Source organism: Orbicella faveolata, unplaced genomic scaffold, assembly GCF_042242905.1.
Source record: "Orbicella faveolata isolate gen_17 unplaced genomic scaffold, um_ofav_v1 contig_50, whole genome shotgun sequence".
In the NCBI taxonomy this organism is placed as follows: Eukaryota; Metazoa; Cnidaria; class Anthozoa; order Scleractinia; family Merulinidae; genus Orbicella; species Orbicella faveolata.
This window is the reverse complement of record NW_028301581.1, coordinates 1527186-1553776: the sequence shown is the minus strand read 5'-3', so window position 1 is coordinate 1553776 and position 26591 is coordinate 1527186. Positions and strand designations below refer to the sequence as shown.

The window sequence follows — 26591 nt, the reverse complement described above, 5'->3', positions numbered from 1 at the left end:
TGACTTGGGCATGGCTGAAAAAGCTGAGGGTGGGCTGATTGCAGGAGATAGATAAATCAGGTACACAAATGATGGACCTGAAGGGGAATAAAATTGTATGTTCCAATCAAGCAGCCATGTAAGGTGCAAGACTTAGCCAAAGTTTCTGTCAACATCAGCCTGTTGAGAAATATTTTTCACACTTGATTTGCAAAAAAAATGTGACTGTATGTTTCAGCATGCTGCAGTTTGTTGTTTTCTGTTGAAGTCATCTCAACTCAAACGATGTTTTTGAATTAAAGTCAACAAAAGCAAATCATTCTGTAAAAGCTGAACGTTGAGGGCAGGAAGGTTAATGTATATAATATTACTCGGCATTCTTTACCAGGATAATTGAGTCATAGAACGACCAACCACTTGTCGTTATAGCAGGCAATTTGTCAGCTTTCAAAAATGAACTTGAAGTTCATTTAGGTATTTATATAATTTTACTTTTGCAAAACGCTTGCATATGATTTTTACTATCTTACTATTATATTGGTGTTGCTTTTCTTCCCTTCATTCATGTTTGTAATTTCAAGGTAGTTTTCAATTATGGCCAACCTCACTTACTTCCTTGCAGGGTGCCTATTTACTTCTGTTTGTGACTAATCATTTGTCATTGCTTTGTTTTACTCTTTCATCTTGTTACTTCTATTAATTTGTATATTTGTATTGTACTTTCTAGTGTTACACGAGCCCTTTAATTGGTGCAAAGTTTACAGATCTAGAACAAGAAGAAGTCCTAGGTCCACAACCTACAATTACAAAATAAATGTCAAAGAGTTACCTCCAACAGTAATAATAATAGTAATAATCATAATGTCTTTATTCATTTGATAAAAATGCATATCAAGTGTTACAATTAATAAAAGATAAAATGATTAAAAAGATATCTAAAAAGCAGTTTTGCCTCCAGCAATGTCCCCAACAATATATGCTCTCTTTCCATGGTCTTCATGAAGCAACCGACTGTTGACATACTACCCACAGTAATCCTGTGCCTGTGCTGCTCTCCTCCAAACCCCAAGCTTCTCAGCTAAACACCCTGGGTAATCCAACACAGGAGAGCATAACAGAAACAGCCCCTGAACCAATGGCAGCACCATCTCAAAATATATCAGACTGTCCAGTCGACCAACCAAGTCCAATGTTATATAGTAAAGAGAAAGTGACTTGCCCTCAGTCTGGATCAAATACCCAATAAGGCATGAAACAAAACAACCTAACCGAGATTAGATCAGGATGTATGTCCAAACCACTTGTGTGCGTAGACCTGTGCACTACCATTTCAGCCATCAGTATGGGGGCATGAAATGGTGACATCCCAACATTACAATGGACACGGTGTGCAGTATGCATAGTGGTGAGGCAGAGACTGGCCGTTCTCTTAATACTGGAATCTTGAAAGCCAATAACTAATATCTCATGATTAAACTTTCACACAGGTCCTCAAATTCACAGGATTCTGCCAGCTGGCCCACTCACATCATAATCAATCAATAACCTCATGTTCAGCTTGATTGTTGAATTCATCAAAACTTCAGGACAACTCGGATTAATATTAATCCATGGATTATAATAATAATAGATTATTATAATTCAGTAATAGATTAAGGCAAGGCAAAAAAATTGGAAGGATTAGATTATTAATATCATTTGGATTAATATTAATCTCAGAAATTAAAAAGTTGCGACAGGCCTGCACAACTCCCATTGTACCCAAATGCGTATTTTTTGCCTTTAGCATTTGTCATGTACTTACGCATTGTTTAGACTCATTTTTATTGCAAGATTTGTTTGAAGTCTCTACATGTTTGCTTTCAAGGGACAAAATACGAAGCTTCCCGTGAACATTTTACTTACTTGCATTATATATTATGACGCCGGGCCAGGCTGTGATAAGAACTGTTTGCAAGCAGTAGGTACATCCTTATCACAGAAATCCTACTATTTGTCCTCGAATGGTTTTCTTCGGAGATGCTGTAGCTTTACTTCAAGAAAGCTATATGTTTCTCTAGATACAAATTTTATGGACTGTTGAAGCAGTTGAACAGTTGGCATCATTGTCCCAGGTTAGAAGTGGCAACATTCTCATTACAGTGAATAACAAGACATGTATAAATTATCATTATCAACGCATACAGGATATATTATCAGCAAGGTCACTTGCCAACATAATGCTAGGGTTCTTCTGTACAGCTGAGATTGGCGGCAGCTCTTCAGTAAGTCAGGCGCGCTCGTGGACCTCACCAGCTAACCAACCAGCAACAATAGCCCCTTCTATGACATCAATCCTGAAACCCTGTCCTTCATCACAAACTCCTACTCTAAGTCCAGTATATACGTAGACGGTCCATTTTATGAAATGCTCCCAAGGAAATGGCAATCTCTATGGATCCAACTCAGAAAGGCTAAGTCTTTCAGCAATAACTGGAAGGGATTCACAGATTTCCTTTGATGACGTGCGTACTGACATCCATTTCACTTTGTTACTTTTTAAGTTACTCAAGATCTTTATTCTATTCTACATTAAGAATTTTCATGGTCCTGCAAAAAAGTCAGTTGCAACTGTACTGTATAACCAGCAGAGCTGACACAACTGCCAACTTCTGCTACTAAAATATCATAACCATTAATAAAGATTGCAAAAGTTGACTGAGTGTAACAACATAAAAGAGTTTTCTTCACAAACTACTAGCACAAGAAGCATATCCATTGTGGTTGGAATAGAATATTTTCTTCATTGACAGACTTGTACAAATTTGTGCTGCCAAGTCTGTGTCATATGAACGAAATATTTCCACAGCTTATATAGTTATGTAAAGCGATTGATACCATTATTTAACAAATTGCCAAGAGATAGTGATAAGGATGCCTTAGATTGTTAAATGATGTCAATCTTCAGAAGCTTTGGTCAAAGATTAATCCTAGGTAGGAATAATATTAATGCTACAAAGGATTAATAGGAATCCTATGTAGGATTGATATTTATCAGATTAATATTAATCTTACATAAGATTAATATTAATCCTGATTAATTAAGGCATGGCTCGAACCTCAGTAAAGGATTATAATAATCTATTACTGGATTATAATGATCTATTACTGGATTATAATAAACCATTGCTGGATTATAATAATCATTAGGATTAACATTAATTCGATCGATATTAATGCGAGTTGTTCTGAAACTTGACCCCTTAAAATAACATGTTTCTGTGGCATAACATGGTTGCTTAACTGAGGAATACAGAATCTTTTCAGGGTGTTCCTGATCTGCATCAGTTAAGATAGCAATATTCATAACTTCAAATTCACAGTTCTGGTGCTTTTGAAGGCAAAAATTCCTTGATCACACTCTGCTACTAATACACAAATTTGCTGCCCCTCGTCCCTTCTGACACCAGATTGAAGCTTGACATATTCAAGAGGTGAGTGACACTAACACAAATAAAACCCAGGAAGCCATAGATATAATTCTGCCCTTTGTTATAGATCCTTTGGGTTAAACATGCGATGCTTTATAATCTTCTTTAATGAAAAGTTGTTGAGACCATAGGATTTGCATAAGAGGGGAGCTGGAGGTCTGCTCATCTACCATGACTAATCTTCAGTAGAATTTTGTTCTTGCAGAGTAATTTTCAAATTCTTTTTGTCTCAAAATTTCTTTTGAGACGAAAAGGCATGATGTAAGATTGCTGTTTTTCCACTTAGTTGAAACATACCATTTCTTATATTGAGGCCTTACATTCATGCATTCAAGCATACAATGTGTGGTTATGTGTACATGTACATCTGCGCACTCTGTGTGATCCCTGCCTTGCAGAGGACTTTTCACAGCTTTAGACTATTTGGTCTAACCATCCCTGATTGCTCAGAGCATGAAATGTTAAACTGGATGATAGAGTATATTATTTTCAAATCAATACTCTATCGTCTCTCTATAAAAATTAAAATAAAAAAAAAAGATTATGGGGAATTTTTATCATCTAATCCTTACAAAGACACTTGTAAACAGCTGTTTCTGCCTTTTTAACGCAACAGTTAGCTTTTTGTTGCATGATCAAGTAAAGGGGAAAATTTTAGCACCTGGTGCACTGCAGGTGTTGAAATAAACCCCTTAAACCTTCTTACCAAAGAATAAGCAAATGAACAAGACTGACAACATTAACTTCATCATACAATGCACTTTGAATGTACTGTAATCTACCTCAAGCAACTTAAACCAAACCAAGTATTCACACTCTGCATTCCGACAACACGCAGGGCTGGTGATTCATTTTGCATCAACTTGACGCTGTTGTGCTGTCCTGAAACTCCACAAGCTCCATCGCCACTTGCAGTTTTCTAATAACATCATCACTGATCCCATCCTATGCAGTTGAATTTCTCAAGTAGTTTCCCATATAGTTGTCATGAATCATGCCTGTTTTAAAATACCTCCAAGAATATTTCATATTCAGTTTCATGTTCCATACTAAAAATGCAAAGTACATTAACATTTGTCACAATCACAAATATATTCTGCAATAAAATTAGAGCAGAGGAAGGGGAAGGTGGGGTTATCCATCCTGACTTCTTTCCTCACTTTTTCATTTCAAAGCTGGACCTAAACAGGTTGAAAGGCTGGCCATTTTCTTTCGCATGTGTTGGAAGATTAGACACTGACAAAATATGTTGACTTCGACATCTTGCTTTTGAGTCTTGCAAAATTCTGCTTGGTATTAAATTACAAGTCATGAGAGTTACATGAGCTCTTTAAGATCCAGTCACTACAGACCTTCGATTTCATATTAAACTCCTCACTCTTATCACCATTTTAGATGATCAATCTGATCAAGAACAGACTTAAAATTAATTATGAGCAAAGTATCCACCATACCAATACATGCCAATCTGGATGCACAACTTCAAGTTTTACTAATTTAGAGGTTTTCTGTTTCTCATTGCTATCCCAAACTTAAATCCACCCAATGAAGGGAAGTTTGCTTAAAAGTTATTTATAATATAAAATTTTAGGTTTGACCAGCAAAGCTGCTTGGAGACTCTTTATTATCTATGGACGTTCCCTTAAAATAGCCTGTGGCAGTCTGGCCAACTTATAAATTTTGTCTTTTCCATATCCATTAATGCTTCCCAAGCCAAAGTCCCATTATAAGGTATAAACTGTACCAGACAAATTCACTGGAAAAGGTGGGAAAGGACTATACTTAAGCGTTACCTACCAGTAAGTCCTAAGTCAATTCATTGCCAGCTGCTAGCATCAGTCAACTACATGTACATGTATCTAGCCAGCTTAAATTTGGCTGCTCGAATATCCAAATTGATGTATGGTCTGCCTTTGAGATGTTGAATCAGAATTCTTCATGATTTAAAGTTGACATCACAAGTGTGCACTGTTGACAATAACTTTTTTGCCAATGTTGGGAAGGGGTAGTGGGAGGTTGTGCGGAGGTAGGAGCTGATGGCCTAATGGTAAATCAGTTGGACTCTGGATCAATAGGTCCAAAATGGAGCCCAAGCCAGAGTTGCTGTGTCATGTTCTCGAGCAAGACACTTGACTCTCCCAGTACCTCTCCCCTCCAAGGAGTGAAAATGGTACTGACCGATTGTAGGAGCAACCTGACAAAAACAAGGGGTAACCTGTGATAGACTAGAATCCCATCCAGAAAGAGAGTGGCAATACCCCTGGGCATTTCATGTTGCAGAGACCAAAGGTAAGCACCAGCACTGATGAGCCATCTGGCTTATCCATATCCCGAAGGGGTGGAACAGAGTTCCCTGCCCTGCAGCCGGTGAAATAATCACTAGAGTGTTCTCATTCCGAGCCGCAAAGACCAGACGAGGGATTTGATTTCCTGTTTAAAGCAAACCTTTTCCCATAAAAGTTTAACCCCCTTGACTGGATGTACCAACAAAACGTTCAAGTGAGGGAGGGAAAAGGACATTGGTTAATATGCATTTCAAACAGACAGCTACACTGCAGACAGCTGGAAATGTAAAATGACAGCTTGGGACCAGGGTAATGGTGGATCATGGAATGAGGAGAGGACATCGGAGAGTGATGCTCCTCGAGTGCGGCTGTACAGGCAAGTTGATTCAAGAACCCACAATGAAGGATGATCCCCCAGTGGTGATGTGGTTGGCATGTGGTGTTGTGGTAACCAAGGCCACTATTCAGATTTCTGAAGGAGCCATTTCTTATTATAGAAAAAAGACAGGCAGCCTTTGTAACAACAGTTATTCCTTTTGATATTTAAATGCCACATCTGATAGGGATGAAACTCAGCTTTTGATATTTGTTGAAAATTGGGAGAATAATGCATTCCATGTCCAGTAGAAATAATGTTACATGTTCCAAGCCATAATGGCAGTAGGTGGGGTGGAGAGTGAGACATGGTGGTGGATCTTTCCTTCATGTCAGTGACATTTCTGTCCTTCAGGCATTCAGTTCAAGATGCTCAAGTGTATATCTTGCAGGAACTACAGTGCAAGGATTTTCTGGCTGTGATGAAGCAAAATCGTCCATGCATTCAGAAAAAGTACCAGGTGATGAAATGACACATCTTGATGAAGAGGTGGCTAACAGCAATCGCATGAACTGAGGAGGATTCAGGTTATCTGCCCAAAGGTGTCACAGCAACAAAGATGCCGCACATGCACCCCTGCCCACGCGCGCCAAACTTTGCCTCCAACCATGCGCTCCAGTGCCGCGCCATCACCACATCTGCATTGCCTCCACCTTTGCTGCTGTAACACCTTTGTGCAAAAGCATGGTGAATCCTCCCCACCTCATGTGACTGATGTAAGCTACTTCTTTGTCGAGGTGTGTCACTTCATTGCTTGAGACTTCTCCTAAATACATGGAAGATAATGCTTCATCACAACTAGAAAATCCCTGCACTGTAGTTCCTGCAAGAACACACTCAAACATCTTGAGCTAAATGCCAAAAGGATGGAGGCGTCTCTGAAATGATAAAAGGATCACCAACCATGACTTTCTTTCCACCCCATCTGCTGCTCTGTTATAGTATAAAACATGTGACATCATCCCAACCAAGCATGCAATACATCATTTTCCCAATTTTCAACAGCCAATCAGAAGCTGCGCATCATCCAAATAAGGTGTGTCATCTGAATATCAAGCACGAATAACTGTTGTTTTATAACCTATCTTTTTCCTATAACAAAAAGACTCATTCAGAGGTCTGAATTCTAACCTTGGTGACCACAATAACATGTGCTAACCAAATCACTACTGAGGAATTCTCCTTCACTGTGGACTCCTGAATCAACCTGTCTGTACCACCAGACTCAAGGGGTACCATTCCCTGATTTCCCACCCCATTACACAATCCACAACTGCCCTGGTCCCAATCTGCCATTTCACATTTCCAGTCGTCTGTTGCATAACTGCTTGCTAAAAGTGCATGTTAACAAACGCCCTTTCCCTCCCTCACTTAAACGTTTCATGGTATATCCAGTAAAGGGTGTTGGACTTAAATGGTGAAAGGTTTGTTTCAAACAGGACACCAAATCCCCCTGCCAGTCTTTGTGGCTAAGAATGGGTACATTCCAGTGATGTCTTCCCTGGCTACAGGGCACGAAAGTCTGTTCCATTCCCAAGGGAACAGAGAAGCCAGATGGATCATCAGCACGAGTGCTCCCCTCCAGTTTCTGTAACATGAAGTGTCTAGGAGTGTTGCTTCTCCCCTTGGATGGGATGCTAGTCCATTGCAGGTGACCCCCAGCAATTGTCAGGTTGCCCTAACAAATTGGCCAGTACCATTACACTCTTGGGTGGAGAAAGGCATTGCAAGGGTAAGGTGTCGTGCCTGAGAACATGACACAGCAACCCCAGCTTGGGCTCCATGTTGGACGTATTGATCCAAAGTCCAACTAACTAACCATTAGGCCATCAACTCACCACCCCAACCTACAACCCCCGGCCGGCCCACCACCCCTTCCCAACATTGCCAAAAAGTAATTGCTGACAGTGCACACTTGCGATAACACCTTTAACTTGAGAAGAATTCTGACAAAACATCTCAGTGACATGCCATATATTAAATTTGATATTCAAGTAGCCAAATTTAGCCTGCCTTGATACATGTAGTTGATTATTAGAAGCAGTGAGCGAACTTAGGGCTTACCAGTAAGCAATGTATATAGACTACAATTGTTTCTCTTTTGCTGCCTGGCTCATTCTCAGTAGAGTAACCAGTGAACTCTTAATGTATTCTCTTCCTATGGTTAGACGTTTGTTTTGCTTTATCCTGTTAATTTGGTCAGGGCTCGACACTAATGGTAGCCAACTTGCCACAGGCTAGAGTAGGAATTAAGTTTTGGCTACAGAGCTGGGCGTTATTTTTTCAACTTACTGGCCTGGTGGCTAGTGACAACTTATATGTCACTAAACAAAAAAAAAATTGCTAGCCAAGTGTTGATGTTGACTGGGTGCAATAACAGCAGAATCACTAGCAAGACTTGAAAACACAATGCAAGCAACTCTCTTTAATACATTATGGAATTAATTTTAAAGGAAAAAATACACAATGCAATTTTGCATCTGAAACCTCTTGACCAGTTGACATACAGTTGACACACCTTGTGTCACGCTTGACTGGTAATGTTAAACACAAGGGCGAACCAATTTATGACCGAATTGCACTGGTTTTAATTTTGTTCAATGGCCTCATGTTTTCCTCACATCAAATCTCTCAAGCCAACAGATCACAAAGAAAAATCCAGTGATTTTCCTGAAAAGACTTTAAGGACTCTTTGATACCTCCTTGTAAAAATATCCAAACCCCAAGACGTCATTGTAAAAACTGTCGAGACTTCTTCAGTCTCTTCACAGACAGGAGCTGTAGAATTCAAACTGTTTCAAAGGCAGCATTAGCAAAATTTGACTGCTAATAAAGGTCAAAGGAAATAAATCTTTCTCACATAATTATTTCTGCAGTGGTAAGTTCTGTCAGTATGGAAACAACAACAAATCACCTGTATGTTGTTACGCTAAATGAAATGTTATCCCTTTACAGTTCTGCACGATTTTGTACATGATTTTATCAGGGTGCTCATGTTTTGTGCTACTAATTTGTAACAAGAAAAGAACATCGATGTATGCTTTCAGAAAATGCTGTCTTGTTTGTCAAATATTTCTTTCAACATAATAACATGCTCAGTTTTTATACCCTTTCAAGTACCAAACAACGAAAAGTAAACATGATAACACCACAATGAAATTCTTACCTTGTTTCCGAGAAAAGTGTTAGTGTTTGTCTTCATTGAGGAAGACAGCAACTAGTTTGGCCAATTTCATTTTGTTTACTAGCCAAAGTGGCTAGTGGAAATCAGAAACCTACTGGTCAAAACAAAATGTCTCCTAGTCTGTGGCGAGGTGTCTACCATTAATGTCGAGCCCTGTGGCTAGTAGGTTTCTGATTTCCACTAGCTGCTTTGGGTTAGTCTCAAGCAATGAACTGACACATCTCGACAAAGAAGTAGCTTACACCAGTGACATGAGGTGGAGAGGATTCACCATGCTTTTGCACAAAGGTGTTACAGCAGCAAACGTGGAGGCAATGCAGCTGTGGTGATGGTGCAACACTGGAGTGCATGGTTGGAGACAAAGGTTGGCGTGTGTGGGCAGGGGTGCATGTGTAGCATCTTTGTTGCTGTGACACCTTTGGGCAGACAACCTGAATCCTCCTCAGTTCACACAATTGCTGTTAGCTACCTCTTCATCAAGATGTGTCATTTCATCACCTGGTACTTTTCCTCAATGCATGGATGATTTTCCTTCATCACAGCCAGAAAATCCTTGCACTGTAGTTCCTGCAAGAGATACACTTGAGCATCTTGAACTGAGAAAATCATGCACAAAATCGTACAGAACTGCAAAGGGATAACATTTTATGTAGCATAACAACATAAGTGATTTGTCATTGTGTCCATACTGACAAAACTTACTACTGCAGAAATAATTACGTGAGAAAGATTTATTTCCTTTGACATTTATTATTAGTCAAATTCCACTAATGCTGCTTTTGAAACAGTTTGAATTCTACAGCTCCTGTCTGTGAAGAGAGTGAGGAGGCCTTGACAGTTTTTACAATGACGTCTTGGGATATCGATATTTTTTACAAGGAAGTCTCAAAGAAAAACAGAGTTCTGAAAGTCTTTTATTGGAACTGGTTTAGTAGTTGTATTGGCATTATTGGACAATCTAGTCCATAATTTTAGCGTGTGTTAGTAATTGTACATTTCCTTAAACATTTTCTGAGATGGCTTTGGAGTCCGATTCGTGATCGGCGGATGCAATGACAAGAACCACAGACATAAGTGGAATCAGTGGATGGAGCAAGGGCCCTGGCCTTCTGACGTTCTCTCCTGGTATCCGCTGTGATGTGCAGAAGCTTTTCTCCCTCTCGTAGGGCTTTGGTGCAATTTGTTTTCCACGCACTCCTGTCACTGGCAAGAGTCTCCCATGAATCGATTGGAGCTGGTTTACACACAAAGTAATTACCAACAATAGGTATTAAAGAGAGTCGCTTGCATTGTGCTTTCAAGTCTTACAAGTAATTCTGCTGTTGTTTTACCCAGCCAACGTCAACACTTGGCTAGTTAATTATTTTTATTTGACTAGTAACATAAGGTGTCACTAGCCACTAAGCTAGTAAGTTGAAAATCTAGTGTAGAGCAACCTCGTTCCCAGGGTCTCTAATCTTACCGCCCTCTGGAGCAAGCGACGAGAGACCCTGGCTGGGTCTGGTCACATCCCACTTTGACAATTGAGAACATCAGGGAGGGGTCCTCTGTAATCAGCAATTTATTGCATTGAGCTTTGTCGAATTCAAAGTATTGCCCTGCGACTGCCATTATCTATGGCGTTTATCAATACTTAGCTTTCAGGCTGAAATTTTGAATAATATCTACTCCAATGTTTACCTAAAGGTTAAGCAAGTCTGTCTCAGGCAATTTAGTGGTCGTGATTTTCAGTGTGGCCGTCTTACCCACTGGATTTATGGAAAGTCACTCATATTTCAACTGTGGGCGTCGAGCAGCACAATTTCATCCCGTAGTAATTGTTGTTTCTCCTCTGAATGCACACGATCAAATTGGTGCAAAAAACATAAGAATGTCTCCAGGAAAACGTATAACTTTCCCAAAGTAAAGCTACGACAGTCTCTGAAGAAAAGCTGGACGAAGATAAATATGATATTCGTGCAACGCACTTTGCAAACAGTTCTAATCAAATAGCCGGGCCCGGCGTCACCTGCGGTGTCACAATATCGAGTGCAAGTAAGCAATATCTTCGTGGAATATTTTAATCTTTGTCCCTGGAGAGCCAATACTTAGAGCCTTAAAAGATATCTTGCAATAGAAACGAACCTAAACAAAGTATAAGCACGGCATGGCAAATTACAGAGGTGTCAAACTCTGAGAAGCGACGTGCACTTAACAGCGGAAACCATGCAGACCTGTGACCTCTAAAAATGCTGTAACATAATCAAACGACTCCGCTCAACTGATAATTTCCATTTCTTCTTGCAACATGGCCAACCAGGGTCTCTCTTCACTCACCCCAGGGAGCGGTAAGATGAGAGACCCTTGGAACGAGGTTGAGTGTAGAGCCCTGTTGGTAATTTTTTTCATTCTTTTTCAGAACAAGAGCAAGACAACAAAACACAATTTTGCTATTCCATTTTTGGGGGCTATTTAATTTCCTTTCTTCTGCTAACCCTCTTCATTCACCTTCACCTATCTCTTTTGTGACTAGGTGTCACACAACGCCTCACCCCTCTTTATTGCTGTATCTTATCCACAAAAAATTATTCTGTTCCACGACATATGGTTCTATACATGCTAACTTACAGGCAGCATCCACTACCTGTTAAGTACACTAATATAATGCAATATCAAACAATCTAACTATCAGTGAGCAATGGACAATAAACACACTCGAGGCAGGAAAGAATATTTTGCAAATCCACCAAAATGCGAGCAACAGCGATGAAATGCTGCAAGAGAACAAGGAACTTTGGGAAAAAAATCAACAACCGACCAAACAAATATCTACTTTCCATTGAGGTATGATGGATACTTCACTAAGACTAAATTTATAGTTTGTAGTTCGCTCAAGTATATACCGAAGGGCCTAGCTCACAAGTTGATCTTGTGACCATAATTTTCAGTGGAATGAAGCACTGCTCATAAAGCCCATATCCAGATTTTACTTGTTCATAACCATAACCTGCACAATTAAAAACATTTTGTGATCTTACCGTGAAATAGCATGCACAACTTGGGCCTTTCAATTCAAGCTAGGGTTGTAAAGCAGCGACAGCTACTGTAGTGACCTGGTTAAACATAGATATCAAAGCTAGACTTCCTTCAAATGACCGTAAACTAAACATGAGCAACATCTTTGGTCAAAAGCACGATGAAATAACTGTAGCTTACTTGATTTAAAAACTCCCGCGTCTTCCCCAAATTGAATATTTGAACACATTCGGACTAACCTCCTCAGGAGTAGGCCTACACCGAGTGGTTGCGAGTACAGTCTCGTTTGACAGCGGTTTCTGACAATGGAAAGGGACGTACTAGAAATCTGACCAATCCTCGTTTAGCTTAAAATTTCCCAATCTAAATCCAACATGGCGGACGAATTTCTACTTATGGGGTAGTTTGTTCCCCTAATCCTGAAGCGTTGAAAGGCTGTTTCTTTCAAAGCTACTTTCCTTGACAGAAGGGGTTCAAGAAGGCAAGCTATTTCTTTGTCCTTAGGCCGTCAGAGTAGTGGAGGAGCGTTTACTACTCATGAAAATCGCCGAATACAGCAAGAGATAAAGTGGACTAAGATCAGAGATCGCCTTGGTTATGTTGCCATTGAGAAATCTTCCCTTCCAACTGGGGCGGTTTGTATTTGGTGCCTGAAAACTTCAACTGCAATAAGATGCCGTTACTGTGGGCCTCAAACGTTTTTGTGTCGCGAATGCGCTAGGAAACTTCATTCCAGTATCACCACATACCATGTTTTAGAGTTGTAGAAGGTACAGCAATGACCTGATCATCTCTTTATTTAAAAAAATTAACTCACTTTACTTTCAATTCAAGCTAGGGTTGTAAAGCAGCGACAGCTACTGTAGTGACCTGGTTAAACATAGATATCAAAGCTAGACTTCCTTCAAATGACCGTAAACTAAACATGAGCAACATCTTTGGTCAAAAGCACGATGAAATAACTGCAGCTTACTTGATTTAAAAACTCCCGCGTCTTCCCCAAATTGAATATTTGAACACATTCGGACTAACCTCCTCAGGAGTAGGCCTACACCGAGTGGTTGCGAGTACAGTCTCGTTTGACAGCGGTTTCTGACAATGGAAAGGGACGTACTAGAAATCTGACCAATCCTCGTTTAGCTTAAAATTTCCCAATCTAAATCCAACATGGCGGACGAATTTCTACTTATGGGGTAGTTTGTTCCCCTAATCCTGAAGCGTTGAAAGGCTGTTTCTTTCAAAGCTACTTTCCTTGACAGAAGGGGTTCAAGAAGGCAAGCTATTTCTTTGTCCTTAGGCCGTCAGAGTAGTGGAGGAGCGTTTACTACTCATGAAAATCGCCGAATACAGCAAGAGATAAAGTGGACTAAGATCAGAGATCGCCTTGGTTATGTTGCCATTGAGAAATCTTCCCTTCCAACTGGGGCGGTTTGTATTTGGTGCCTGAAAACTTCAACTGCAATAAGATGCCGTTACTGTGGGCCTCAAACGTTTTTGTGTCGCGAATGCGCTAGGAAACTTCATTCCAGTATCACCACATACCATGTTTTAGAGTTGTAGAAGGTACAGCAATGACCTGATCATCTCTTTATTTAAAAAAATTAACTCACTTTACTTCAATGTACATTTATACGTACATGTAGTTGTTGCAAACTATTAGCTTTAATATATAAGCTTACACCGTGTGTAAAACATCTGTGTAGTAAAATACGTTTTATCCAAGAACAATCACACAGAAATTAATCTTAACCCCACCTAGTTCAGAAGTAACCTTATCTGCCAACACTATTAATTCAAACTTCAGTCTGCTATCTGCTAATGACTGGCAGCGATGTAGCAGGATACATCCTGCTACATCGTGATAGTTTACGTGTAAGCTGGTTTAAGGCCATTGACCGTACATGTTAGCCAATGTTATAAAACTAACAAATTGTACTAGTGTACTAATTATAGCTAGAAACAACCAGAAACAACAGATCAGTTATAATTGCTGGCACTATATTTTTTACATTGCCACTACAAATTTTGAATGTTTCATCATAATCTATTTACCCTTGTTTAATCATATGTATTTTTATTTAGCCTAGTATATTACTTCCAATATAGTTGTATGCACTAGGAGCCTGCCTGATTTCTTGCTAGGTTAGTTAGGTACCCCAAATTACAGTGCAGCTCAGATATATGCAAACTACGCATACGCATTTTATACGACCATATTTTGCATATACGCATACGTCAATACGCGCACATATGTGCGTGTATATGCCCACATAGACACGTATATACGTGCATATATGTCTCTTTGTTATGCATTCCCATAGGTTTCTTTATGTGAAGCATTGTTAGTCAAACAAAGGACATTATATTTCTGGGAATGAAAATGCTTCAAAGCGAAATTTGCATATTGTTAAAACATCGTGCCAATCAATGAAAGCTATTATATTTTGAGTTTTCAATCACTTCGCAAATTCGCTGACAAACTACCGTTTATTAACACTTGCTTGATCTTTAGCTACCAAAAATGGGAAGAAAATTGAAGCAGTCTCTTGAACTCCCTATTTTAACACGTGAACTCTATGTTTTTACAAGTAAAGATCTATGTTTCAGCACGTGTCGGCAAGTTGTTTGCAAATGTTTCTTTGTCTGAATTAAGCGTTCTGAAGATCCTAGTCAACAAAATAAAATCTCTGGTTATATTTGACACAGATCATTTATTCAAATGGTAAAATACTCTTTCCTTGAAGAAAAAATTGTTTATCCAAGTTTCTATGGTGCGCTGCTCATGTTTAGTTATTTTTTCTGCAAGAAAAAGTTCTGTGTTTCGACACGCGTTGGCAAGTCATTTGCAAAATGTTTATTGTCTGAACCGTTCTGAGGATCTTTTTTGAAAAAATGATATCTCTGGTTCATTTAAACTGTGAAATAATCCTTCTTTAGCCAAAGAATTGTTTACCAAAGTTGCTATGGCGCGCTGCTCACATCTAGTTATTTTTTTCTTCAGGGAAAAGTTCTGTGTTTCAACATGCGTCGGCAAGTCGCTTGCGAGATGTTTACTGTTTGAAGGCTACTTTGAAGTATTCCGAAGACCTTGTGGAAAAGTGATATCTCCCATTATACATGTACATGTATCTGACACAAACCGTTCATTCAAATGGTAAAATACTCGAAGTTTCTATGGTGCGCTGCTCACATTTTGTTATTTTTAATTTTCTTCAAGGAAAAGTTGGTGTTTCAGCACACGTCTCCAAGTTGCTTGCTTGGACCCGTGTTCACTTTGCGTCAAAAAATGTTATCTTTCGGTTGTGTTTGCTCCATGAAGATGAAATTGCTGAAGCGTGTATCCCCGGTTCTATTTGACAAAAAAACAGTAAATTTATGATTTAACGGCAAAATACTCTCTCTTTTAATTAATATTCAGTCAGTTAATTTTGTGTCAAGTGCCCAATTGCAAAATGTTAGTTTCAGCTTACATTTTGCTAATAATTCGTCTGAAGGCATATGTGCATATACTGTATACATGTGTTCAAAATAAAGAAAACTCTTTCTTGCTCTGGGGCAAGCTGTCAAGCCATTGAAAACAACAATGACCTGTTAAGAAAAGAAAAAAACAATAGGTTAGCTCATACATACATGTACTAATCAGGCATATGCGTATATACTGTATAATTATGTGTATATGCATACACGTATGTGCGTATATATGTATGTATGCGCACATACGCGTATTGGGCTGACGCGAATTACGCGTATTTTTTGGTTCGGATATATCTGAGCTTCACTGTAGTAGTACTGCAGCCAGTTAGAATGTGATTGTTATTATTATGATTTTGCACAGGATGGAATGTTTGTTCCTCTTTTTCTAAATCATTTCATTTTGAAAAAATGTAATCACCACTGCTTGTCTGTGGAGATTCAGAGTATCACCTGTATAGATGAATATGGTAAGATATTTTTTGGTATAAATTTGTATATATAATTACAAGTTTTGTTATTAGTATGTTAAAGTTGCATAACTGCAACATGGATAATTATTTACCAGTTTATCAATTACACGATTTTGCATATAGGTAACCATCATTCCAAGAGAATTGCATTCTCAGTTTCAGGTGTAGTGCATCAAGTATTTTGTACTTGTAATTGATTGTTTCGTTTTGAAATGTGCATTCCAGGGTTTTTTCAAGAATAGCAGTTATTCCTATCAGTAAAGTTGGTGGGAAACAAAGGTTGGAACACTGCCTTAGTTTAAAAGCTGAATTACAGCCAGTCCTTGAAAGGACATTTCTCAGTGTAGGGACACTGATAGAGCTGGGATCCTCCTTTGCAACAATGAGAGAAGATGACCTTTTTAAAGAGATGTATGTAACATCATGGGAGAAACAAGACTGGATATGAGGAGCCAAATGAATTATGCTCTTGTTTTGTTTGCAACTGGAAAGGTAAGTATATAGGCAGGTAATGCAACAAAATTCTGACAATCTTGATTTTGTTTTCGGTTCTCTGAAAATACTTTAGAGAATCAGTAAGAGAAATTTCCTTTTTTTTTTCAGAGTTTGATCTGTACTCCAATTTTCAATTTAGTTAAACCTAAGGAGTAGAGTTTATTGTCTGTGTTATCAAAATGTCAGTAATATTATAGAAGTGGAAGTTATTTGAATTCTGGTTTCCATGCCAGGGCAAAGTATGTGAATCCATACCATACTTTTAAAAATATGTGATATTTATGAATGTGGGTCTTATAAAAGTTGTGAAATTTAACAAATTGACACTGGTTTTTTAAGTATCTGTCCTCTTATTAATGATAAATTGCATCATAAAGTTTATTGTCAAAGTAGTCTGCAGATCCACTTGCCTTCATCCATACAACTTTGACAATGTAATATTTATGACCAAATTTATCATCAATAAGAACACAGATGCATAAGAATCTGCTTGCTGTGTTTTTTATTTTCATTACAGTGAAACCTGTATTAGGCAGACACCCTTCTAGTGATTGCTAGGCAGACACCCTTACTAGTGTCTGCTTAACACAGGCTGTCTGCTCAAAACAGGTTCTAGTATGTTGTGCAATAATAGTCAATTATTAACCGTTTTGTAACACAACTTAGCATGTAACATCAAAGAATAGCTAAGACTGCTCATAGCACAATGTCCAGTTGATCACTGCATCAATCTGGAATAATCACTCAGCTTAAAAACGATATTGCTGAACAATGTACAGGAGTCTCAGCTGAACCTTTAGAAGTAAAATGAGCCCTTTAAGTGTCCGCTTACTGCAGGTTTTGTGCAACAAAATGTCTTAATATTGGTGTCTGCATCTGTTTAATTAAGAGGTGTCTGCTGAATGCCGGTTGATTTTTAATTACTGTAAATGTGGGGAAAAAATTTTGGGACTTATTAAAGCTGGTGTCCACTTAAAAGAGGGTGTCTGCTTAATATGGGGTCTGCCTAATACAGGTTTCACTGTTAACAAAATCCAAAATTGTCAAATGGAGGCTTCACTAGAGGAAAACACCGGTTAAAAGCTAAATTGAATTAAGCCAAAATGATCCATAGAATCACGGCCTTTATTCCACTGGGAAATTCCTGAAAACATACTGAATTATTCCCAAGTTTAGTTTAGTTTCATCAAATACTCGAACACAGCAAAAAAAGGGTTCTACTGTATTGCAGTAAATTTTCATGCCAAACTACAATAATTTACCCAATCTTTTTCACTTCACAGTTGAATTCATTATGTTCACAAGCTGATCTTCAGGCTAGCTATCTGTTAATGCTATTTAGATGCAATTTTTGGCTATATTGAGAAAGCAAAATCATATGCTAAATGTCGCTGAAACTGTTCACGATGATGTCAGCTGTGAGTCTGTACTCCTACTGATGATAAAAATACATGTAAGCCAGTGATCGTGCAAGAAAGTAGGCAGTCATTGTGAACAATTAAATGTACTTGTAAAATTGAGTCTCTCTATAACCACTGACAACAGATGAAGATGGGCTACAAACACAAGACTATATATTTTTGATTGTGACTTGATCTTTGTACAGACAGTTTTGTTGAGCAGACATACATTGCTATGGAGATTAAGAATGAGATCAATGGTAGTAATATAGAATGAAATTTATGAAACCTTGGTTTCAAAACTCCCTAGCCTGTTAGCTGGGAAACAGTTATATGTTATGGATGTGGTCATGGTATTTAAGAATTGAGTCAGAGAGGGTTATTCATTAACAGTAAGAAAATAAAAAAATCTTACAACATGTACTTTTGGCAAATTATTTGTAATAGCTTTACCTTAGACTGACATCAATAAAATACTGCAAGGGAGCTTAATTTTGAAATTTGTTCCCTTGTAGATACTAGGGAAACTCCAATTGAAAGAAGCCTATCTTAATATAGTAGAGAGTGTCTTCTCTGAGAAAGTAGTGCCCAGGCACATGCAGCTTCTGGATCATGATGAAGGGAGGGCAGACAGTGCTGTTGATTATAATGAGGAGGAAGTGGCAGAGATGACGGCAGTGGTCAACAGGATTGTTCAAAGCTGTTCCGTTGTTCCTGAAAAGGTCTTGCTTAATTTGGTTTTGGTTTATTACATACTTTTGGATAACATGTCAAATGCAATAACTTATAATTTGCTTGAGTGAAAAATAATGTACAAATGACACAATCCTGAGTTACATGTAAGTCAGGCTGCAGGAATTAATCACACATACATGTAAGACACATTGCTCATTATAGCCTAATACTGTTTAACCAATCTCATTTTGGCTATGTAATTGTTTTTTTTTTTTTTCAGACAAAGCATTTCTTTATCCCAAAAACATCTTTAACCAAATGGAAGTGTGGCGATGTCTTAGGATTTAAAGTACTTGTAGATGAAGCACTTGTTTTCCCTAGGAAGAGGGTGTGTGGGATGACTGACTTTGCCAGGAAGAGGACAGTTGTCAGGATGCTTGCACGTTCAAAGGTGCCTTTTTTCAACCGAGATACTAATCAACAATGATGAAGGTATATGCGTATAGAGAAGACTTGTGACATTCTTTTAACAGGATTTTGATGGTGATAGTAAACAACACACCAAAGGTGTCCAGGGCTAGGAACTGAGGATATATGATGTCACAGGTCAATGAGTGACTGCCACTGTGACTAGCATTTACTGTTCCCCTGGCTCCATTTGACCGTTATTAGTTATGCAGCCAAGACAGTGATGTGTTGGACAACTATAATGATAATCTCATGACAATCTGCATGCGTGCATTCACTTTGTCTATAGCTGTCAGAGCTAACTAAATATGATCATGTTGAATTCCAACTTGAAAATTTACAAATTCACCATTGATAGTGATTCCGTTTTCCTCAAACAGTATGCAGAATTTTATTATTCCAAGTTGTTGTTTTGTACAATGTAGATTGATTTAAGAAATGTACCAAGATTGATAACTCAGATGCAGAGCCCTTATACAGCTTATTGAATCTTTTGTTTGGTGGCATTCGTGTTTCTGTCATGGTGGTGGTTGCATTAGCCCCCTGAGTAATAAGTTTGAACTGTTGTTAAAGTTACTAGATAACATTATCTGTCAAAAATATATTTTCTTTGATGTTTTTGTATTATCATTGTTTTTACCTCCTTGTCATGTTTAAAGCCTTTTTTGAGATAACAATAACAGACACCATGAAATAATTTTTTGGCTTTTTTGAAATGTGGTCTATATACCAACTTGGGAATAAAGTCAATGTACAGAACTCACTTTTTCTGTTTTGTTTTCAAACATTCGTTCAGCATATGAAGAAACCAGAGAATCAAGTTTTTGGGGATGTCCTCAAAGAGGTAAAGTAATTAAAATTGATCAAGTTATAACTTACTAACAGTTAGTAATAATCTTAACAACAAAAGAATGTAGTTCCCATTAACAGCTGTGCTGTCTGTCTTTATAAAGTACTGCCAGTACTGGGAATAAAGTCAATGTACAGAACTCACTTCTTCTGTTTTGTTTTCAAACATTCGTTCAGCATATGAAGAAACCAGAGAATCAAGTTTTTGGGGATGTCCTCAAAGAGGTAAAGTAATTAAAATTGATCAAGTTATAACTTACTAACAGTTAGTAATAATCTTAACAACAAAAGAATGTAGTTCCCATTAACAGCTGTGCTGTCTGTCTTTATAAAGTACTGCCAATTAAAAATTAATTTTTAATCCTTCTCTTTTGCCATATTGTGAGACATTACGCCTGATCTCAAAAAAAAAAAAATCCAGGACTCATAGAATTATAAATAATAAATTTAAAGTCTTGTGCTACACAGTTCCATCACCTATGTAAAGTGCTAGCAATATTGACAAAGATGCTCGTGGCCCATGTTAAATTATCACTTCTTGTAGAATCCATAAATAAATAAAGAAAAAATGCTGTAACACACTGTATGTTGTTTTGAAGAGTGAAGAAGCAGCCAGTGGAACTTCAGTTCCTGTGGATACCATTTTAAATGACAAGGTAATATTTAGCTTCTCACTTTAACCCATTGACTCCTAATTTTTATATTCTAGAACAGGGAAGTGGATGGTTTATTCACTGTTGAAATGACGTAACTACACAATGTTTCAGTTATGCACACAACCTTAACTTGTTAAAGATGTATGATTTTAACAATTTTTCTGGGGGCCCACATGGGCATTTGTAGGTATTTTGAACTTTTCTTAAATTCACAAAACTAAAAATGCAGCAGGACTTGTAAACATAATTTTTGAAAATAGTTTTCCAAGGGGTCTTTCAGGTAAAATAAAATAAATTATAAAATTTCACTCCTGCATGTTGCATGATTCTTCATATTTACAAGCAAGAGCACAAAAGTAATTATATTGAGTATTAATGAATTTTTTATAATCAATTTCTGTAATATGTTAATAAAGTAAGTTCTAGATTATTGTTTTTATAGGTATCAACCCCTTTGGAGACTGTTGTTGATGATGACGAAATTTTACTTCAGAATGTTCGCCAAATACTGAAAATACCTTTTTGGAACAATATTATGCCCTTTTATCGTGACAAAGTTAGAGCAAATTATGTCCTAAAAAGGACTTGACTGTCTATCAAAATTAATGCTATAAATAACAGTTCTCTTTGTAATACGCTTTGTATGTTCAAACCATGACAAATGGTTATAATTGACTGTGGTCTTTTCATCTTTGATACCTGCAGAAATGGAATCTCATAGGTCTAAAGGGCCAGAAACTGGAAAGGAAGAAGGTGATGAATTATAAATTTTATTTGGCAGTATAAATGCACTTTAGAAATGCAATAGTTGCGCTACTTTCTGATGGCAATGATATATCTCTAAGTTATAATAATTAAAATTAAAATATTTATTTCATGATATTTTTATTGAAATGAGAGGTACTGAAAGAAACTATACAGAATTCTATACAAATGTCCAACTAGTGGCTCAAACAACTAAGTATTCTGTCTCAATTTTGTTGATTTCTATATATTTAGGTACCAGCAGTAATGCCAGAATGGACCAGGATGATGTGGACAAATTGGTAAATCTGTTTATTGGGATTAGCTGTGTATTAAAGCACTACAGTACTGACGTTTTTTCAGTTACCACAATGTTTTACACAAAAGGTTTAAGTAAATGCTCAGACAGGCATGTTGGAAAGTAATTCCTTGCAGAAGTTTGTAATCAAATGATGTAATTTGGTAATAAGGTGGATGAAAAGGAATGAAAACTTCTCTTCTAAAAAATGGAAAAACAATACAACGCTTTGTTAGATGGCTTGTGTTTGTAGCCTTTAGAATGCGAGCTCTGATTAGCTTATTATACGGCATTATTCTCCCGTAATGCCCACGGGTCGATTACGGGCCTGCTAAACTGAAGCAAAAAGCCATATAATAAACAATTTATTAACCGCGAACATTCAGTCCATAAGGAAAAATCTCAAGCCACGGCCTTGCCGTATTGACTTTGCTATTAGGGAGTTTAAGAAGCTACGACGACGACGCCGAGGAAAACGTCGATTAAAAAATGAATTTATATGTTACCTACGAATCCCGTGATACTCTTAAGTCATTTACTTTGTTTATTACTGTCAAAAGTATCACGAAACTGAATCTGGGACACAGAGATAAATTTGAAATAGAAATTTCAAACCTTAGCTGTTGTGGTTTACGTTGTTCAGACAACGCGGAATTTGGCCATTTCACGTTCTTGTTTTGCAGGGGACGGCAAAGAAATGTACCAAGAATCATAACGCGCGTGCACAGTCATTGTTCTGCTCATTAAACCTTTTGTTTAGCGACGTTGCCGTTGCCGTCGTGGCTTTCTTAAACTCTCTATTGCTCGGTTAATGCGGCATGGTCCCGGTTTGAGATTTTCCCGTAAAGACCTCACTCTCGGTTAATTAGTGGTAAATATTACCATCCGAATGCGAAATTCATCAAATGTGACTGACTGATCACATGTGATGAGTTTTTAGAATCATTTAATACAAGTGAAAACTTAAGTATGAACTCTGCCTAGTAAAATATCAGTTGTTTTAGTTTCACAGTACTTGTTCATGATTCTTATATCAACATCTGATCAACAGGCTTTGGATGAAGAGTTCACAAAGGCTGCCCTGGTTAGAAAAGGTAAATGTCATAATATTTATTTATTTCTTAATGTATTAATTTAGTCAGTAAGTCAGTCAGTCAGTCAGTCAGTCAGTCAGTAAATCAGTCAGTCAGTCTTTCAGTTACTGATTTATTAAGGTTAGGCTGCGTTAAAAGGCAACAAAATAAGCAATATATTGCAAAATTACCATTTATGTTGTGGTGCACATAAAGTAAAAACACCAAAAGCAGCCTCCATGAAGCATTTTCATTGGTTATTTTTAAGGTGGCTCCCTAGGGTAATTACGAACACCCTCCCTATAGAGCGTGAGTTAGAAAACGAAACTTAGTTAATTTCTCTTAAAGTTTTACCCGAAGAGATTTACCAGTATGGGTACTGTTAAAATAAGGCTTATGTTTTGGTTGTCAACTTTTGGATTAACGCCGTTACCATGGCAACATCTAATCTAATGACAGGCAGATGTATTCCTCATTTTGACCTAAACTCCTTAATATTTATACTTTCCTTTGGTGAAATTGTTTCATACTTCTCCACATCATGGAAACGATACTGCCTGACATTTTGAATTGGTAAAAAGTCAAGGTTGTTCAGACGGTTTTTCCAATAATCTGTAATTTGTCATTATTCTAAATATATTAGATTAGCTCTGAGAGATTTTCACAAAAATAGGGTATTTTATTGGAATTGTTTGTGGTTAGAACTGAGCCAAATTAAAGAAAAATTCACCCAAGGGAACGCGAGAAAATTAGCATTTATTTGGTCACGCTGACGTCAAAAAAATCAGGAAAACGCGCGTGGTGTCACGCGTGGTTATTTATTTAAGTGCGCGCTCATGAATGAATGAAGGATGGACTTGATTGAGATTGTGCTGTACGGCATGCGCAACGGCGTGTGCGGCCTCTACGAGTCTTAACAAAAATGGCTTCGTTCACCAAAACCAGGGAATTTATTCTATTCTACCACATAGGCTTGATTAATGACGAGGATTTCTTTCTCCTGCATCCATTTTACATCTGCGAGACCTATGTAGATTTGCCTCTCAGGCTTAATTTCAACCACAAAACAAAATAATACTGATAAAAAGCTCGATTACAGCAAGATCAGGGTGTTTGTACAACGTGATCAGCAAGAAAAAAAGTTTGATCCTAATAAAATACATTTTGAACAGCAAAAAACAGTTATAGCTCAGCTCAGTACATACGGAGCTCGTCATCTGCGACTGTTCGGCCCGGTACAAATACGACTGTCGCTCACGGTAGATGGTTAAATCGTTTAAATTTTCTGCAGAAATGACAAAGAAACATTTATTTTGGACGGAATTTTATGATTCCATACTTTATCTTCGAACTAGGCTGTTTAAACAGTGAAAAAAGCGTTAAAATGAGGAGTAAACAGCTGGCTTACACGAGGGAAAAGCAAGGCCGGAAAGTCGTACTGGAACGTGCGTCATGACGTCAATGGAATTGATCTTTACTATTTGCCGCCTTTCTTGTCCCTAATTTATAATTGCTCATCAGGCATTTTGGATGATGGTATCAAAGAAGTAAATTATTCAAAGTGAAAGCATGATGTTCGGACTCCAAAAGGTAGTCGTTGGTCACATGATTTAAAGGAAAATGCATATTTCATTACGCACATCAGTACTGCTATCATAATTAGAATCTACCCTCGTACACATGTTATACGACCCCATTTTTGTTTCTCCTCTGTGGTCGTTGTAAAGGGGTTACATTTTATGGTTTTTAATAACAGTAACAGTAATAGTGATTTAAATTGACTCAGTTCTTTGTTGTTTTAGGTGCTGACAAGCAGTTAGTAGATGGCCTACACCAAGGTCTTACAACAGGTATTTTTACATCAAAGTAAATGTGGAAGAATGAACTGAACAAAATGGCACCAATAGAAAATGAATGGTACTGCAGGGCAGGAAAACAATGAAATCCTGTTGCTCAGTGGGCCAGTACATTTCAGTTTTCAGTTGCCCCCACTAAAATATTAATTGCCCAATAAGTCTGCTTTGTTCATTCCTTATCAACTAAAGGCCGCCGCACACTAGCCGATTTTTTGTCGGCCGACAAAAAATCGGCTAGTGTGCGGCGGCCTTAACAAGACTGCTGAGGCTAATTTCACTTGCCCACCGGACTATCAATCTTCCATTTTCACTAGTCCAAGAGCAAAATTTACTTGCCCTGGGCAATCGCAAGTGGTGTTTTTTTTCCTGCCTTGTACTGAAGCTATCAGCAAGGCTACCTAAAGCAGCTTTCTCCAAAGACAAACGCACTTGGGATTGTTTTAAAAGTATAACGTTTCCAGCAATTTGCAAACTCAACCCAGGAAACACCAAACATAAACTCTTTGATAGGCTGCCCTCCCTCTCCTCTTCCAATGCTGTAGCAACACAAAACAATTCCATGTAGGTAATTTTGCAGTAAGCTCAACATTTAAAGGGGTGGAGCAGAGCAAAACTAATTACTTTTTAAATACATAAATTGTCTCTAGCTGTAGAAAGGAGTGGAACTAGTATGGGCACAATGAAGCATTTTGAATTCCAGTATACAGAGATCAGCTCAACAGGCCGTTAATTACATGTTAAGACAGGAATAGAACTTAAGTGGACGGTTTGGAGGGCACTGAAATAGAGCTTTGCAAATATTTCAAAATGAAGCCCTCGACCCATTTCTGACCTGCATGGAATTTGGCCACTTCGAAGAAAAATGACCAATCGGAACCAGGGAAGGTGATCTTTTTCGTATACAGACCAGTGTCGTTTAGGAGTCCAGAAAATTTGAAACCAATTGAGAACGAATACAGTTGAATTTGTGAAGCACCGAAACCTCTATGCTGCCTACTCTACGGATCCCATATTTCCTGGCCAACTATGATTCATAATTACATATTATACACAGTATTTTAACTTGAAAGAGCCAAAGAAAAGACACTTAACCTTTAACGTTCTTGATCCATTTACGAGGATGGTTCCCCTTATTCTCAATAAGCGTCTTCATTGGATACTTTTCTTCAAAGTTGCTAGGATCAAGTAGTCAACAGACACAACAAATAAGAACAAAGGCACTCACCTTTTATAATTTATTATCTTCTAGGCAAGAGGAACCGTAAGGAAAAAGTTGGAAGAAAAACCTTGAAGAGGATTAATCTTTTTCTCTGACAATTCAGTTCTGGGAACTGTAAATCATTCATCCAACTGACTTTGTCTCGTAATTGTACTAACGAAAGGCCTTGCGGAGGATGCAATTAAGGTGGCTACGACTGCATGGTCAAACAAGATTGATAATCATATCTTCCTTCGAATAGCTAAATAATGTCGAAATGCTCTTTTCATCAATTTTAACCATCGTTCTCGTTCCCGTTCCTGACAAATGTAGATCGATTTTTACTTTTTTCAGGTGTGGTTTAACATGAAATTGGATTTTTTTACAGTACTGAGAAAAGCGTTAAGTCAATGATTTATATTAAAACACTAATATTACTGGTTTACTTAAAATCGAATATAAATAGGGCTTATTTTACAACTCCTGGCAAGTGTTTTTCAAGAACAGTGCCAATGAGGGATATTGGCTGTTATCGCATTATTCAGCTTGTACTCAATAGTGTTTGTAAGTAAGAGCATTGCACATTCTGAAGAATTTCACACTACCACGGTCTCTGTAAATTTCTC

At 37.8% G+C, this 26591-nt stretch overlaps 2 protein-coding genes across 4 annotated transcripts; both read left to right on the top strand.

Moving 5' to 3' along the window:
• The first annotated feature begins 13445 nt into the window (after positions 1-13445).
• Positions 13446-19077, top strand: LOC149095542 (uncharacterized). The gene is made up of 3 exons (XM_089281913.1): positions 13446-13872; positions 16479-16745; positions 18664-19077. The coding sequence occupies exons 2-3, from the start codon at positions 16677-16679 to the stop codon at positions 18949-18951; spliced, it is 357 nt and encodes a 118-aa protein (XP_089138039.1). The 5' UTR covers positions 13446-13872; positions 16479-16676; the 3' UTR covers positions 18952-19077.
• A 12-nt stretch (positions 19078-19089) lies between these two features.
• Positions 19090-24762, top strand: LOC149095541 (uncharacterized). 3 transcript variants are annotated; one of them, XM_089281914.1, is made up of 6 exons: positions 19090-19315; positions 20088-20365; positions 20740-20796; positions 21502-21549; positions 21796-21842; positions 22890-23211. In XM_089281914.1, the coding sequence occupies exons 2-6, from the start codon at positions 20321-20323 to the stop codon at positions 22969-22971; spliced, it is 279 nt and encodes a 92-aa protein (XP_089138040.1). In that variant the 5' UTR covers positions 19090-19315; positions 20088-20320; the 3' UTR covers positions 22972-23211. The 3 variants fall into 3 exon arrangements, with proteins under 3 accessions (XP_089138040.1, XP_089138041.1, XP_089138042.1); XM_089281915.1 differs by lacking the exon at positions 19090-19315 and adding an exon at positions 24714-24762 and having other exon boundaries at positions 19329-20365; positions 22890-22932; XM_089281916.1 differs by lacking the exons at positions 19090-19315; positions 21502-21549 and adding an exon at positions 24714-24762 and having other exon boundaries at positions 19329-20365; positions 22890-22932.
• The last annotated feature ends 1829 nt before the right edge of the window (positions 24763-26591 follow it).

Excerpts from the sequence above, each read along its gene's own strand:
- LOC149095542 (XM_089281913.1), top strand. The coding sequence starts at position 16,677 with ATGGGAGAAACAAGACTGGATATGAGGAGCCAAATGAATTATGCTCTT. Across the intron at positions 16,746-18,663 it reads TTTTGTTTGCAACTGGAAAG|ATACTAGGGAAACTCCAATT; the intron begins GTAAGTATATAG and ends GTTCCCTTGTAG.
- LOC149095541 (XM_089281914.1), top strand. The coding sequence starts at position 20,321 with ATGAAGAAACCAGAGAATCAAGTTTTTGGGGATGTCCTCAAAGAG. Across the intron at positions 20,366-20,739 it reads TTGGGGATGTCCTCAAAGAG|AGTGAAGAAGCAGCCAGTGG; the intron begins GTAAAGTAATTA and ends GTTGTTTTGAAG. Across the intron at positions 20,797-21,501 it reads ATACCATTTTAAATGACAAG|AAATGGAATCTCATAGGTCT; the intron begins GTAATATTTAGC and ends TGATACCTGCAG.